We start from the raw sequence: 15,519 nt of genomic DNA, 5'->3' as shown, positions 1-15,519 counted from the left end.
GAAGTTTAATTGAATTAAAACTAAGAACTAACACTAACTCAGAGGATCCGTTTAGCAGCCACGGCGTATACAAGCTTACCTGCGGATGCCAGCATAGTTACATAGGACAAACAGGACGGCAAATAAGAACGAGGATCAGAGAACATATTAGAGATTACAACAAAAAAATACGGAATCCAAACATTACACCCGAGTCTAACTTCGCGAATCACTTGGTCGAGAATGAATGTTCCCCAGCAAACATCAATAAAACAGTTAGGGTTCTTCACATACAAGCAAAAGGCCGACGTCTCAACGTACTCGAAAACATGGAAATCTACAAACAGAAAACATTCGACGGTAGAATAATAAATGAACAGATAAACACTATTTCTGACACAATATTCGAGCCTTTAAAACTTGTTTACAAGAAACAAAGTACAACAGACAAACACAAAACAATTACCACACCAAAACAACAAACCCACAGAAGGTCAAACGACTAAAATTACGAATTTTTACCTACCCCAGTCAGCTGCACAAATCGATCAGTAAAATCACCCTCGGTTCTGAATGAACACACAGCACATACACATAACTAAATATACACAAACATCAATTTTGACAATAGCTGCGAACTATAAATACAGGACAAACGACAACAACAGATCAGAACGAAAATAGACACTGATGATGGCACAACGCCGAAACCGGTATGTCTCAAAATTTGACAAGGAATGACGGAAAATCGTTCCAATATACATCATTTATCCACCCTGTCGGAAACTCAACAAAACAAGATAAGTCAAGTTTAATTGGCCCCATATTCTTGCGCAATAAACTTTAAATTAATATGCTTGGAGATATATTTTATTGATACGTAATTTGTAATTTGTTCATAATTTTTCGTATAATATTTGTTTGTTTCAAGTAGTTATTTAATTCAGGTTATAGTAGGTAGGTATATATGAAATTTTTCTGCTTTAGACAAATAATGGGTTTGCAGTAAATTATATAATTGTTATTTTAATTCTTAATAATATTCAATATAACATTTTATGTATATGGAAAGGATTTTACTAATAACAATATTTGTTTACTTAAAAGTTTACATTATATTTACATATAAACATAGACATACATACATATATGTATAAGTATATATAATTTTTTCTAACAAACACAGCTCAATAGCATCAATAATAATTTATTAATGTTTATTTTTTTAATGAACCTTTTGACTAGCATTTAACTGGCAATTAATTGGCTTCCTTTCGCTTATTCGATATCGTTTTTATATAATCTCTAATTTTTAAGTCAATATGTATGATTTCGGTTTTAGTTCAGAAAGTTGCAATCGAAGTTCAGAAAGTTACAATTGAAGCTCAGAATTTTCAAGTGAACTTCAATTATAATTTCCTGAACTTCAATTGTAATTTTCTAAACTACAAATAGAATTTCTGAATTTCAATTCTAACTGTCTGCGCTTCAATTGTAACTTCCTGAACTAAAACAGAAAAAAGTGTAGAAAGTTTTCCACAATTATGTATTTATATGTATATCTCATTAAACATTCGCTATAAATAAAGGAAACCAGGAACTTTAAACTGGTCATTTCAAGTTTTGGTGAAAAAATTTCGATAGGAGTTGTATGCGTATTTATGTGCTCTAATATATACACGTATACATATATTTAAATTAGTTTTTAACCATATATTATTGCATTTAAATTTAATGATTATAAAGAGAAATAAATGTTTATATAATGAAGGATGACGACTGTCGTTCGAAACCGGCTTATCTGGGAGAGCTTTTGAATAACGCCCTGCTTCAAAAACAGTCTCAAAATCGCCCTATGTTGCTGTTGTTGTTGTAGCGAAAAGGTTTCTCCCCGAAGGCTCTGGGGAGTGTTATCTCAGAATTTGGTTGAAGAACTGCCTCTCTCAGAACTTTTTTTATAAACGCGCCAGCTAATGACAAAATGTATTGACTTTGTTGTGCTCAGATAGGGCGTTTTTGAAAAGAATTCTGAGATACAGCGTTTTTGAAACAAATTATGCATAGGTTAGGATGTGATGCAAAGTTTTTTTTGAGATAGGGCGTTTTCGAAACAGCAGCCAAGATAGGGTGATATTCCACCCAGCAACCGATATCTTATGTAAGTAAATTCACAGCAGCAAGAAAATGTTTCAATTTAGCATGCGCTTAATCAAGAAATAATTGAATAAGTATTTTATTAGAAGTTTTATATTAAATAATAAGTAATAAATAACTATCATACATTATTAAATAATTAGTATAGAGCGGTAAATGACTCACACAATAAAGAATTAAAATTAAAACACCTTATAGTCATTTATATATATATATATATGTTTGCTTTATTTGGCAAAACAATTGTTTCGACACTCGCGACGTGTCATCACCAGTTGCTAGTTATCAACTAACCATTGTCTACAAATATAAACAAAGTATGCCTATGCAAATCAAACATTCAAAATTTAAAAGCTAATGCAATGCGAAAAATTGCCGATATGTTATCGATTGTTTTATTATTATTGAGAGAGACAAAATCGAGCAAACTCTCAATCTATTTAATTCAAAAAATAAAGCTATCCAGTTTACATGTGAATACGAATCAAATAACGAGCTTCCATTTTTGGACCTAAAAATCAAACACAATGTCGATGGGGCTATCGAATTCGATATATATCGGAAGCCTACTTCAACTGATCGATTTATTCCAATTGAGTCCAATCATCATTACTCCCACAAACTAGCTGCCTTCAATTCCATGGCTCATGGCTCCCATGGCTAGTAAACGTTCCACTGTTATGCGGCATACAAAAAAGAAAGAGATTAAATTGTGAGCATTGCAGAAACAAATGGGTATAGCTCTAACAGTATAGAGCAGATAATTAAAAAGCACCACAACAAAAAAGAGCGAAGGGAGAGTAGCTCATTTTTTGATATGTTGGACGTTGAAAACAAAAAGACTTGGTGTAGGATGACCTACGACTCTAATTATTTTATGGATTTACAAAAATGCTACAGACAAATAAATGTGAATTTGGCCCCTAAAACAACAACAAAATTAAAATCATTACTTACATCCACAAAAGACAAATGCGAAAATTTGGACAAACCTGGCGTTTATTCAATCACTTGCTCCCAGAAAAACGACAACGGGAATATATGCGGCGCAAAGTACATCGGCCAATCGACCCGCACTGTACGAATCAGATTACATGAGCACCTAAAATATATTCAGAATATTGACCCGAGAAGTGGAATCGCTGAACATGCTTTAGCGAATGAGCATTCAATAAGTTAAGACGATTGCCAGTTAATTAAGTTGGAATGTAATATTAAAAAATTAAACATTTTCGAATCTCTACATATATACTTACATATGTAAACAAAAATGATTCTGTAAATCGTGATACAGGCCCACAGTACTCGAGTCTCTTCACAGCATTCCAGTAAACTTAGATTGTTCCATATATTGTTATTACATATTACATACATACATATGTACATAATTACTTTTGTATTTTGTTGTTGTTGTTTGACAAAGGATGACGGAAAATCGTTCCAATATACATCATTTGTTGTTGTTGTTTAAACTCTCTTTTTATTATTTTTCGCATTGCATTAGCTTTTAAATTTTGAATGTTTTATTTGCATAGGCATACTTTGTTTATATTTGTATACAATGGTTAGTTGATAACTAAAAACTGATGACACGTCACGAGTTAGGCCGGGTCGATTTGTGGGGAGGAAAAAAAACGCCCATTGCTCTGTGAAAATCATATTCAAAATAAGAAACTTTGCCGAAGGAACCATACCTCTAAAACGAATTCTGATGTCCCCCAATTTGGGTCGAACTTTTGGGTAGGGTCAAATTTTGAAAAATCCTACTTTGACCCATTTACAGTGCTCCAATCGAGTCCAAATGTATGACCGACCCCCACTAACTTTGGAGGCCCGACCCACCGATGCCAGTGGCACACCCCCTGGAACCCCCCTGGGGGTTCACCATGCAAACATTTCAAAAAATCGCCGGTTTTGCACTTTACATGAAAAAATCAGCGAAATGCCTATGTTTTTTCCTTTTGGAGTTTATTTTTCTCTTTAGAAATTTATTTAGTCAGAACATATGTAAATGAAAAAATGAATTTAACTTAGTAATAGAAAAGAAATTAAAAAAAAATTATTAGAAATTAGCGTTTTTAAAACCCTTTTAAAGCCAAGGCATCACTGTGATGCATTTGCATGTCGTAAAAATAGTTGTGTGGGTTTTTTATTCAACCGTTTTAAAAAATGAAGGTATCACTGTGACACAATTGCAGATCGTAAAATTGCTTGTGTTGTTTTTTTTAAGCCACCACAAGACACAGCAGGTAGAATTGAAATTACCATTTCATTCTTATTACCTCGTCTCGTAGACCATATATAACACAACAGTTTTTGCGAATGCATTAAGTCGTTGTGAAGATCTCAAAGTGTGAAGTGCTAATTTCAGATAAAAAAATATTTTTAAAAAAATAATAAGTGAAGTGACCAATCCAAATCAAAAAGTTTACAATGAATCCACCATCCTCTAAACCGCAAGATGAAGCAACTACATCAACAACTATCGAAAACCCAATGAGTCATATACCCAAGCATGATATTACTGTTTTTGGTGTGTCTACTGATTTAACTGATCTTAATTTACCAACCCATCTGGATATCTTGAGATATTATTTTTTGTTACGGTCTGCTGCTACGGTCTACGGCTACGACCCACTTGGGAGCGTGTTCACGTGAACACACCTAGCGATGTGGCGAAAGTTGCGATAAAAAATTATCGAAAACAAGGAAAAGACAGACCGGCCATCACTAGAGAAAAAAAAGCAATTAAGTTTCCGGCAGAACAGGTGGAGGTACGTAAAATTTTTAAGAAAAACATCGGGAAACATCCTCGCCGGCGGTGCATTTACCCGACGATCGGTAAAAAAAGCGAGGAAAGAGTCAGTAGCGCAAAGCACCGAAACAGTTCTTTGCGACAAATCTCGCTGTGCAAAGCTATTTTGGGGTGATAATAAACGCATACAGGTTATGTTGAGTGGACACAAGATCCAGTGGAAGTAGGTCGGCGTTTGCGGCATACTTAGCGAGATAAACCTCTTCCCCTACGTTTACTACGGACGCTACCACCGGCGTAAAGGCCAGCACGAAGCTTTATCGCCACCCGGGTCATTTGGTTACCTCGGACCACAGCGCCAACCACCACCAACGGTGCCTACTATTACTACGGGCATCACCATCGGTAATACCTCCCCCAACTCCTTCATAAGCGCCATCCACGAGCGCAACAACCACCAGACGTACCGCCCCACCAGTTGCAAAGCACGTAGCGGGGCAACGTACATAGGCTTGCGGCCACTAATGTTAACACCAACAACAGGCGGTACCACCGACCCCAATACTAGCGCATCTTATCTAGCTGCGTTCATACCGGCAATAATACCACTAGCGCATCTTCATTAGCTGCGTTCATACCGGCAATAAGACTACTAGCGCATCCTTATTATCTGCGTCCATACCGGCAATAATACTACTAGCGCATCCTTATTGGCTGCGTCCATCCCGGCTATAACAATACTAGCACAACCCGTATCAGCTACGACCAGACGGGCTACAATAAACCAGCGACAATGACGATCACAGGGCAGCGAGTATAGGCCTGCGGGCATTCCAATTGCAATAACGAACATCAGCGGTTAAAGCGGTGAGTTCGTTCCACTACTGAACTAAAGTTATGTATTTGTAGCCTTAACCCTATCTTTTAAAATTAAATTAATTTAGGGCTATCACCCTATTGTAGAATCAAAGCAAATGTGAATACGAATGCAATATGCACAATGACCGGAGGAAATGAAAAGTTAAAAAGAAAAGAATCAATTCTTGTTGTACGTTCAAGTTGTTGCATACTGAAAAGAAATTTTAACCAACACAAAGCATATTTTAATGGTCATAGGTGTGCAATTTATACTGCCTGTGAAACAAAGAAAAGGTGTCTCAGGTATTAAAATTTGCTTTGCGTTGTGGTAGAATTTTACTATTACATTTTTTTTTTATTGATGCCATCGTGGCGAATATGATTTTGGAGTGAGCAAAAGTGTTGATATTGTTTCGGTAAGGAATAAAGTTTTATTGGTAATTCAGGTTCAGTTGCATTATCCGTAAAATGCATTAACTCTATATTGAGAGACGCAAATAACAAGTAATGCGGGTTAGCTTGCGTTATCAAAACAAAACTTTTTGTTGTATACATTTTTTTGGTGACTGAGTCGAACTAAACCCGAAATAATACCAACCCTGACTGTTACATGTAAAATGGTTAACGTTCCAACTGAACAAGTAAAACAATTTCATTAATGGTACTATAAGTTTAAAGGGTTCATGTTTTACCTGAACAGGTGAATGACTTCGGTAATTTTTCCATGAATCTAAAAGCTTACGTTTTACTTGAGCTTGTGAAACAATATTTTTTGAGGGGTAGGATTTACCCCAAGTTTAGTCCTAGTTGCGTTTATAACTAATTTCTTAGTGCATAGTACATATTACTGTCATTATACTATGTGTAATACCGAAATGATGTTCAGTTAAACTCAAAGTAAGTTTAATACAACAACTATTAATTTTGTAAGGGGGCCCCAATTATCAGAAGTTGTATCCAAACTGTACAGCCCTAAGATAGATTTGTAAAACAAAAAAAAGAGAAAAGGGCATTTATCCAAATTTCTGAAAAAAAAAAAGATTTTTTTTTTTATTACATATATAGTATATTTTTATTTTATTACATATATAGCCTTTTTGATTGCTATAAAATTAAAAAAAAAAAAAATTATTTATAAGCTTAAATATATTCAAAACCCTTGCAGTAAGGAGTAAGAGAAAAAAAGGAGAAAGCTATGTTAGTAGTAATAATGAATTTTGAATAAAAGTTGTTAATAATATGGGAATGCTGGCGTCGCCAATGATTTAGAAGGCATAGGGTAAACCAGGTAAGGGGCCACCGAAATTTAGGTGCGTCGGTGGCCATGGATTTTGAGGGTGGGTCTAGCACCGGGCGTCGCAACAACACCCGCGGCGCCCCCAAGATATATTCGGCCCTTTTTGTTTTTTCCCCTTTTGTTGTACTTTAATTTTCAGCTTTTTTTTATTTTCGATTTTCAGCGTTGGTAACCGACCATGTCCTGTTCGGTAAATTTTTTTGCGGTTGAATTTTTTTTTTTTTTTTTTTGAAGTTTAAATTTTTTTAATGTTAACGGTCTGTCCGTGACATCCGGTTCGGCCGGATGTTGTTTTATTTTGAATTTATAAGCGTTTTGAGTCGGTCTCTGCGCTTCTGTCGGTTTTTTTTTGAATTTGACAGCTGCTCGTTTTGATAGGCATGATATGATTTTTTTCTGTTTATGGCGCAGGAACAGTAAGGCTGGCAAGGACCCGCCCCAGCCGACAATGACTAGCCAATGTGCACCAACACATCATGCCGACCGCCTTCCTTACTGCTTCCACTGTAAATGCGTATCCATAACATTTTACTTAAGCGAACGTCTAGAACAGAACAAAAAAAGTTTTCCCATAAATTATTCACTATTCAAGTACAAGATAAGTTGATTGGAATTTTGGAAAAACTTGGTATGGAAATAATGCTGAAAAAAGTGTATTTAATAAATTGAATAAATTGCTTGACAAGTATCAAGAGCAAATCAAGAGAAGAAACAACACCCAACAATTAACACAGTATGTAAAATCTCTGGAAACAATTTTTTACTTGTGAAACTCTTCCGGTAAGTTATTGCTATCACTCATTTATTATAATTGTCAACCATTTTTAATTATTTTATTGTTATATATTTTCAGGTGGTGGACGGCTTCCAGAAAATTGAGTTGCAAAATATGCCCCCTGCTCCAGAAAAAATTGAATTTTCCACCGATTCGAAGTACTTATACGACATGGCACATGCACATGCGTGGTTCCGGTGGATCTGGCTAACATCAAACCAGGGAAAATTGTACATTCTCGGTGGCTCGCCAAGGCCGCTAGATTATTGCGATTATATGTGACAACGGAAAATCCATATGCAAATTTAAGAATTCTGGTTGAATTTATAATTAAATGTTATGTGTCAATGTACTTCAATATCTAGTATTACAGCTCTGTCGTGTACGGCAGTGCATTATTTTTCAAGTTCATTGGTTGGTCACGATTTCTAGGACCTCGTTTACGCAAAATTGTCAATCAAGTAATTAAAGTTAATTCATATTATGCCCATTCGGAAAATATCTTGTTATCAATCAATGTTGTTTGATGATAGCAAAGAAAAGCGCGACTGTGCCATCAAGAAAATTCTACGCTATCGAACCGATGTTGACGAGCCAATGGAACTTAGAGTTTATAAAAAACCAGATATAAACTTTAATTGCACAAGTTATATGGAAATGATCAATTTTAATGATATAAATATCGTATTTGAACCACCGTTCACGCATTCCGTACGATAAATTGAAAGAATATTTAAATCAAGATGATCCACCGTTTAATGATCCAAAAATTCCATCACACATACAAGGAACGGAACGACATGTTCAATTGCTAGCTAGCGTTTCCAAACGGGTTATACCGGAAAATTTAGAGGCTGTTATGGCGACGACAATAGAGAGCCGTGCGAAATTGCCCAGACTTGAAAGTAAAAAAGACTTCAAACAATAATTTTTTTTAGTTTCTTTTCTATAACTCACTTAAATTCATTTTTTCATTTACATATGTTCTGACTAAATAAATTTCTTAAGAGAAAAAATAGATATTATTATAAATAAATAAATAAAAATAACGTAAAAACATAGCCATTTAGCTGATTTTTCATGTAAAGTGCAAAACCGGCGATTTTTCGAAATGTTTGTATGGTGAACCCCCAGGGAGTTCCAGGGGGTGTGCCACTGGCATCGGTGGGTCGGGCCTCCAAAGTTAGTGGGGGTCGGTCATACATTTGGACTCGATTGGAGTACTCTAAATGGGTCAAAGTGGGATTTTTCAAAATATGCCCCTACCCAAAAGTTCGATATGGGGGACATCAGAATTCGTTTTAGAGATATGGTTCCTTCGGCAAAGTTTCTTATTTTGATCCCTAGAATACGATTTTCACAGAGCAATGAGCGATTTTTAAATCGACCCGCCCTATATATATATATATATATATATTATTTTCTCATCTCTTTCATATTCATTAATACATACTAGGTACGATGTACTTATGCATATATTTTTATACAATATAATTGAGCAACATAACCTCATTCTTATCATTTTATTTCTTTCATTATGTCTTAATGACTGGAATGTTATTGCGTTATGAATGAAGTTGGTGCTATATCATAGCAAAGACCATAGTGACATTATTTGATTTTCTATTACAAAGCATGAAACAAAAATAGAGGTAGTTCCATTTAGTGTGACGTTAGCCACTTGACTTAGTGTGACGTTAGCCACTTGACTTTTGCGGGGACAATGACAATTTCACCAAAACCAAGCTACCAGATTGCAAAATATTACGAATTTTTCTAATTTTGATGGATTTTATATTAGCTGTGTTATTTTTACATCTATAGACGTTTACGCCTTAACTTTATATGGACTGCTAAAGTTTGACTTTAAACACACCTCTGAAATTGCTGCACATAAAATTTTTCCTATGTTATACATTATTGCCACCAGAGGTTTGTGTCTCCGATTTTAGTTGGGTCTCCTAAGCATTATCTAAGCGAGGATAAGCGTTTTTTTACGCGCAAACGAAAACGTATACGCTTGTAAAAAAACAAGGCTATTAACGAATACGACTACATTACTTTCATAGTTATTTTAAATATAAAAAAAAATGAGCCGCATGCGTTGGAAATATTTTAATACGAAATATCAGCCTAGAAAAGATAGTTTTTAATAAGTTTCTCGAGCACCCGAAAATGGCTTTGTTGGAAGAAACATGGGTCGAAGTATTATTATTATTACTAGGTCTGGAAGCACTGCGACCTTTGTGTAGATCTATTGTGGGTCAATATACAAAGAAAGGGAACATAACCTTCTTAAGTGTCCGTACGTTTGCTCAGAACATGTTGGCAAAACATACACGTTTATCCTTATAAACCGACACAGCAATTTCTAAAGAGTTTAGCATACTTAAACGCAATTTTTATGAAATTGAATGGTGATAAATTGGCTACAAGTTCAAATTTTTTATTTATTGTATAATTCAAGCGTCGCTCTTGAGGAGGGAATTGTTAAACCATTTTTTTGGGAGAACATTGCCCTGTAGCTCTGCAGGTTCGCCACTAGTTATGAGAGTTCTTTTGCCCATTGTACCAGGGGCACCTTGGGGCAAGCCCCGCCTACACATGTTCTGTGCCCTTTTAGCATTGACATGGATATGGCGTCCCAAAAACGTAACAAATTAAACATGCCTTGAGAAATATCCACTGTAGAGGCATGATAATAGGGCCATGCTAGAACAACAGCATTTTTCGTGTATTTTTTCTGTCTACGGATCAAGCTGCCATAAAGATATGAGTCGTTAACCAATGTATGAGTCATTATCCACTATATTCCAATAAAATTGTATGTTTTACTGTATTCGATATATATGCACATAAATCGTGCTAAAGCATATTATTATTGTCTCAGATGACCATTGCGTTTTCATCCTGAAGGAAATATCAATCCCGGAAAACCACAATTTCGACTTAAACAGTAGTGGTATGGCAATGCTTTTAGCAAAACAACAAACATTATGAAACTTCAAAAATCCTCAAATACGTCAAAAAATTTTGATTGGAACTACCTTCTTTTTTATACCATGTTGCAAAGTTAATCAATATTTATTTGTTTGAGCACAAGCATAAGAAAAGAAAAACTAAAGCCGTTTTCTTATATCAATTTAAAAATTGATCTGCCTTATAAACACAAATTTTGAAAAATCTTTGAAGTTTACTTCAGAAAACGTCCGTAAAACTTTTAAAGCAAAAACGCAATCATTTAACAGCCAGAAATATTTCTTTGTGGCGGTGATACACAGCATCGCTGAATCCGTTCTCAATTCGACCCTGACACGCATAGGCAAGAAGAAAAATAGTTTACCAAAAAAATTTATTAATATTTTTATAAAAAAATTGGTCGATTAATTAATTGATGTGCTTACGCCAGGGCTAGGTAAAAATCACAATTTTTTTAACTCTTATCTATGATATATTTCATGAAAATTTAGACAGAGCCTCTCTTCCAATTTGCTATGTGCTAGGTTTTTAGTTTTTTTCTACAATATTATGGGGCCTGCAGCTTTTATAAAGTTTTAACATATTTTATATGGACCAAAAAAAAGGCAAAAACCTATTCATTTTCGAAATTAAATGATTCGATTTCATATATTCACAATGATTGTTAATTTAGGTGATATTTTTTCAGTAGTAGCGTTTGTCAATTGGCCTTGCTTTAATCTTTTCTGGCCAACTTAAGACCGTGATAGCATTAGGCAGAATAAATGTGTGTTAGCGCTGAAATATGCAATTCAACCGCGCTTGCTGGCCACACTGGTTTCTATTCTCGCACGAATTGAGTTTACGCGGTTTAAAAAAATAACCTTGAGTGTAGCCTTTCTATGCTATATGATTACTAAATATGGACAAAACTCAAGGATTAGGATTGGTTTCAAAGGCCGCAGTCGCTATCATATGCTATCAGGACATTTAAGGTAGTTTTGTATGGGGTAAATTGTCCTTTATTTTTTAATTCGATGGTAGCAGTTTGTGTCTCACGCCTTTGCACCTTTCATTATAGCGGTTGTTCTGCCCATGCATGTTCCCCTATTTAAGCCCGAACAAGCAGCCATAGCATAAAAGTGGATGCATCCATGTTATAATCCACTTCTTAAAAATTATTTGAAAAATTTGCAAAGGTAATTCACGGCAAATACAAAAAAAAACTAACGGTGTGAGTTTTAAGTTTGGTATGTTATTTTGAGTACTTACTTTAATTGTTATTATTTGGACGAGTAGGTAAAGGAGGTGCATTTCCGCTTCGATTTGGAATTGGCGGCGGTCCACGGCGTGCTGGTAGTGGTGGTGGTGGCCCTACTGGATTCGGCTGGATTGCTGATCCTTGTTTACGTGGACTTTCACCACCAGAAGAATGCATTAAATTATCTTCATTTACAGCTGGTGGAAATGGCGGTGGCGGATGCCTAGGTGCCGGAATTTCATCTTGTATTTCTTCATATATATTACAAGCACTACCATCGTAAAATGTTGAAGCACCTTCTTGTATATCAAGTGATGTTTGCTTTGATTGACGAGTGGGTGTGGATATTGGTGTTGCATTTTTACTTTGACGCGGTGGTGTCGGGGGTAAAGACGCATCGGCCAAACCAGCTGGAGAAACTAATGATGAGGAGTGCAATGCAGAAGTGTCAGTAGGTGATTGCGATTTTGAGGAGGAAAGGCTTTCATTTCCATCATTATATGCCTCCATATTTCCAACTCCTCCTAATGCTGATTTCATATTCTTGTGTTGGGAAGATACTGGCAATGGCTGCAGCGGCTGTGTCATTGTTGGTTGAGGTGGCATGGGCGGTTTCGGTCCTTTCGATTGCAACATTTCCGGCACTACGCTTATAACGCCTACATGTGGTTGATGACGCGGTGAGTTTTTAGGTGACATTGGCATTGGTGGACGTGCTGGTGCTGGTCTCGTCGGAGGTTGTTTAGGTCGACGTGGCACATCTGGTGAACTACTGAACAGCTGTGCCTGTTCTTTTGGATTTGCACATAATGGTATTGTGTTAGTAGTGCAAAGTTCGATTTCTCTGTCCACTAATGGTTGCCAGTAAGCTGTTTTCAATTCAAACTCCAACTCTAAACCACAAATGTGAATAGATTGCTTCTTACTAGCATTTAATGCAGATTCGCCATTACGGAATGTCACCCACATTGTATCCTCAACATAGCGTACTAAAGTTACTTCACCCATTTTAGATAATTCTTGAATAAGAGTAGACATAACAGCCTCATCATAAATGGTAGGGCCATCTTCATCAACAGCTTGTTCTTTTACATGCACTACAATGGTCGAATCTGGCGGCCCAAGATCGCGTATAACCTGTTCAAACACCTAAGATCGAAAATAAAATAAAATTTTATTTCATTAATTCTTTCATCAATAAAAAAAAACAATAAATATTTAATCGAACCTCTCTTCGACGTTGACAATCAATTTCAACAATCTCGGCATCAATGATTGCAATTACCGGACGATGATCACTCTGTTTCAGTTCGGAGCGGCCGTAATGTATAAGTTTACCAGGATTCCATTCAACACTATTAACATCTGTTTCGGCCGCAAGAGCCTTACGTCGACGCCATAATACACGATCAGTCCAAGCCGGAGCACGTTGTTTTTCCGATGTATCATATTCATCACTAAATACGTCATACTTATACGTTGGATCAAAATTAATTTCCCCTTCGAGAAAATCGCTAAATACATTGCCAATTTCCTGTTCTTTACGTAATTGGTCATTTGCTAGAACTGATGTAATATCTCCATTTTGTAAAGCTTCCTTCAAATCGTCCTTATCCATATCGATTCGGTAATTGAAGTCCCCACACCAAAATACCCAATCGTGGGATTTGAGAGTACGACCCATAGGAAAAGCTAATTTTCTTGTTATTTCCGAATAATCAGCGTTACGTTCAGCCACCTAAAAATAGCAAAGATTTTATGTGAACACATTGTTAGTAGAATAATGAAAAGTTATCATCTATCCCCCAGCGGGTTAGGGGGTCAGAATATACTCGCGGTAGGTATGCCTGTCGTAAGAGGCGACTAAAATACCGTATTCAAGGGGCTGTAGGGGGTGTAGCGCAACCCTTTCAGGTTGCCAGCGCAATATATAGCTTCTCCAAACCCAATTGTCAACCTCACCTATCCGCGGCGAATCCTCTTTCACTAACAGACGAGGCTCTAGTGACCCCAAGCTCCTGAAGGTTTAATTTGGTCATATAAATCGTTCCCGAGATGGTCGGGCTAGCACCTTAATGGTGCTGTGTTATCGGAGCGTACCGAATCTGTATCCGGCAAAGGACCATTACATCGATAACACTCCCCAAAGCCTTCGGAGAGAAAACTTATCGCTACAACAACAACATCAACAAACACAAAATCAAGCTCTTCACGTCTCTTAGCGCTGTTGTTGTTGTATTAACGATAAATTTGCAGTAATAAAGGGGTTCTTTAAAAGTTGACTGCTTTTCTCATGTACCCATTTTAAAGCTTTCATACTTTTTAGATTACGTTGTTTTATTTTGGTTTGAGTTTAAGGTACTTGGAAATGAGATCGAAAAACGGGTTGAAGTCCCTAATAAATTTTTTCCTCGGTACTTCGAAAATCCATAGCAAGATAAAAGCGCATAAGTAAGAGTTACGTGCTTCTGTTCTACCACGGGAGCCCTAATATATGCAGCTGTTTTATCATACATGCACGACTCTTGCTCATGGATACATAATATATCGCAAGACGATGGAACTTGCTAAAATAATGTTAATCGATAAAAGGTTGAAAAAATCGCCCGAAAATGGGCGATCCCACTTCTATGACGGCGCACTATGGGGTAAATGGGAAAAAATATTCTCTGTAATAGTTTAGGCTAGAGTTATCACCGGAGCTGGATCTAGAGGTCTCTTTTCGCCTACCAGATCACTGTAGTGTTTACCAACCGGAAATGCTGGCAATACACAGGGCTGTGTATCATCTCGGTTCTATGCCTAAGGATGGTAAACGGGTGTTTATTTTGTCAGACAGCCAAGCCGCATTAAAGGCCCTGGACTCATTCGTCGACAACGCAAAGTCGGTCACTGAATGCCGCAGACCTCTTAAAGAGATGGCTCAGCACTTCAGTATCAGCCTTATATGGGTACCTGGCACAGGGATATTGAAGGCAACTGCAGAGCAGACGAGCTGGCCAGAAGAGGCACCACCGACCATATCCCACCGGGAAATGATTCGGTAGGTATACCCATGGCCACTTTCAGGCTTCGTGTGAACAAAAGCACTATAAGAATTGCAAATGGACTATGGTCAGCCATATCATCGTGTGAGACATCCATCCCCGACCCTCATATGACAAGGGGCGCCCAAGAGCGCTTCTGATTTTAAACAAATCAGTTCTATCGTCCCTGATAAGGGTTCTAAAAGGGCATTGTTTAATAGGCACACATGGTGCTAGAATGGGGGTAACGAGCTTCGACTATTGTCGCAGCTGCAGATGTACAGAAGAGGAAGAGAGTGTTCAGCACCTTCTCTGCCATTGTCCAGAGCTTAGTAGGCGTAGGTTGGCCATCCTTGGTAAATCTTTTCTACATGACCTTGCTGAAGTCCTAGCTATGAAGTCAAGACTCTAGCAAAATATATAAATTCCACGAAGTGGTTTGACCCGCCTTAGGCA

General features: G+C 36.8%; 1 protein-coding gene across 13 annotated transcripts in view; it reads right to left on the bottom strand.

Annotated features, from left to right (window-relative positions):
* Nucleotides 1-15,519, bottom strand: part of Synj (synaptojanin) — a 566,615-nt gene that overhangs the window by 538,187 nt on the left and 12,909 nt on the right. For 6 of the 13 annotated variants that reach the window (XR_010950493.1, XR_010950494.1, XR_010950491.1 and 3 more), the window contains exons 4-5: nucleotides 13,266-13,775; nucleotides 12,049-13,186 (exon numbers count right to left, since the gene is read on the bottom strand). Coding sequence is in view for 9 of the 13 variants with exons in the window: in XM_067770896.1 (XP_067626997.1) it covers nucleotides 12,050-13,186; nucleotides 13,266-13,775 (1,647 nt within the window). In the remaining 4 variants the exon portion in view is untranslated. Of the gene's footprint in view, nucleotides 1-817; nucleotides 11,128-11,775; nucleotides 13,187-13,265; nucleotides 13,776-15,519 lie in introns of those variants that run through there. The other 7 variants (XM_067770900.1, XM_067770898.1, XM_067770899.1 and 4 more) reach the window with 4 other exon arrangements.

The sequence above is a fragment of the Eurosta solidaginis genome, chromosome 3 (genome assembly GCF_040869045.1).
Source record: "Eurosta solidaginis isolate ZX-2024a chromosome 3, ASM4086904v1, whole genome shotgun sequence".
Classification (NCBI taxonomy): domain Eukaryota; kingdom Metazoa; phylum Arthropoda; class Insecta; order Diptera; family Tephritidae; genus Eurosta; species Eurosta solidaginis.
The sequence above is the reverse complement of the archived record's forward strand: the minus strand, read 5'-3'. Positions and strand labels throughout refer to the sequence as shown.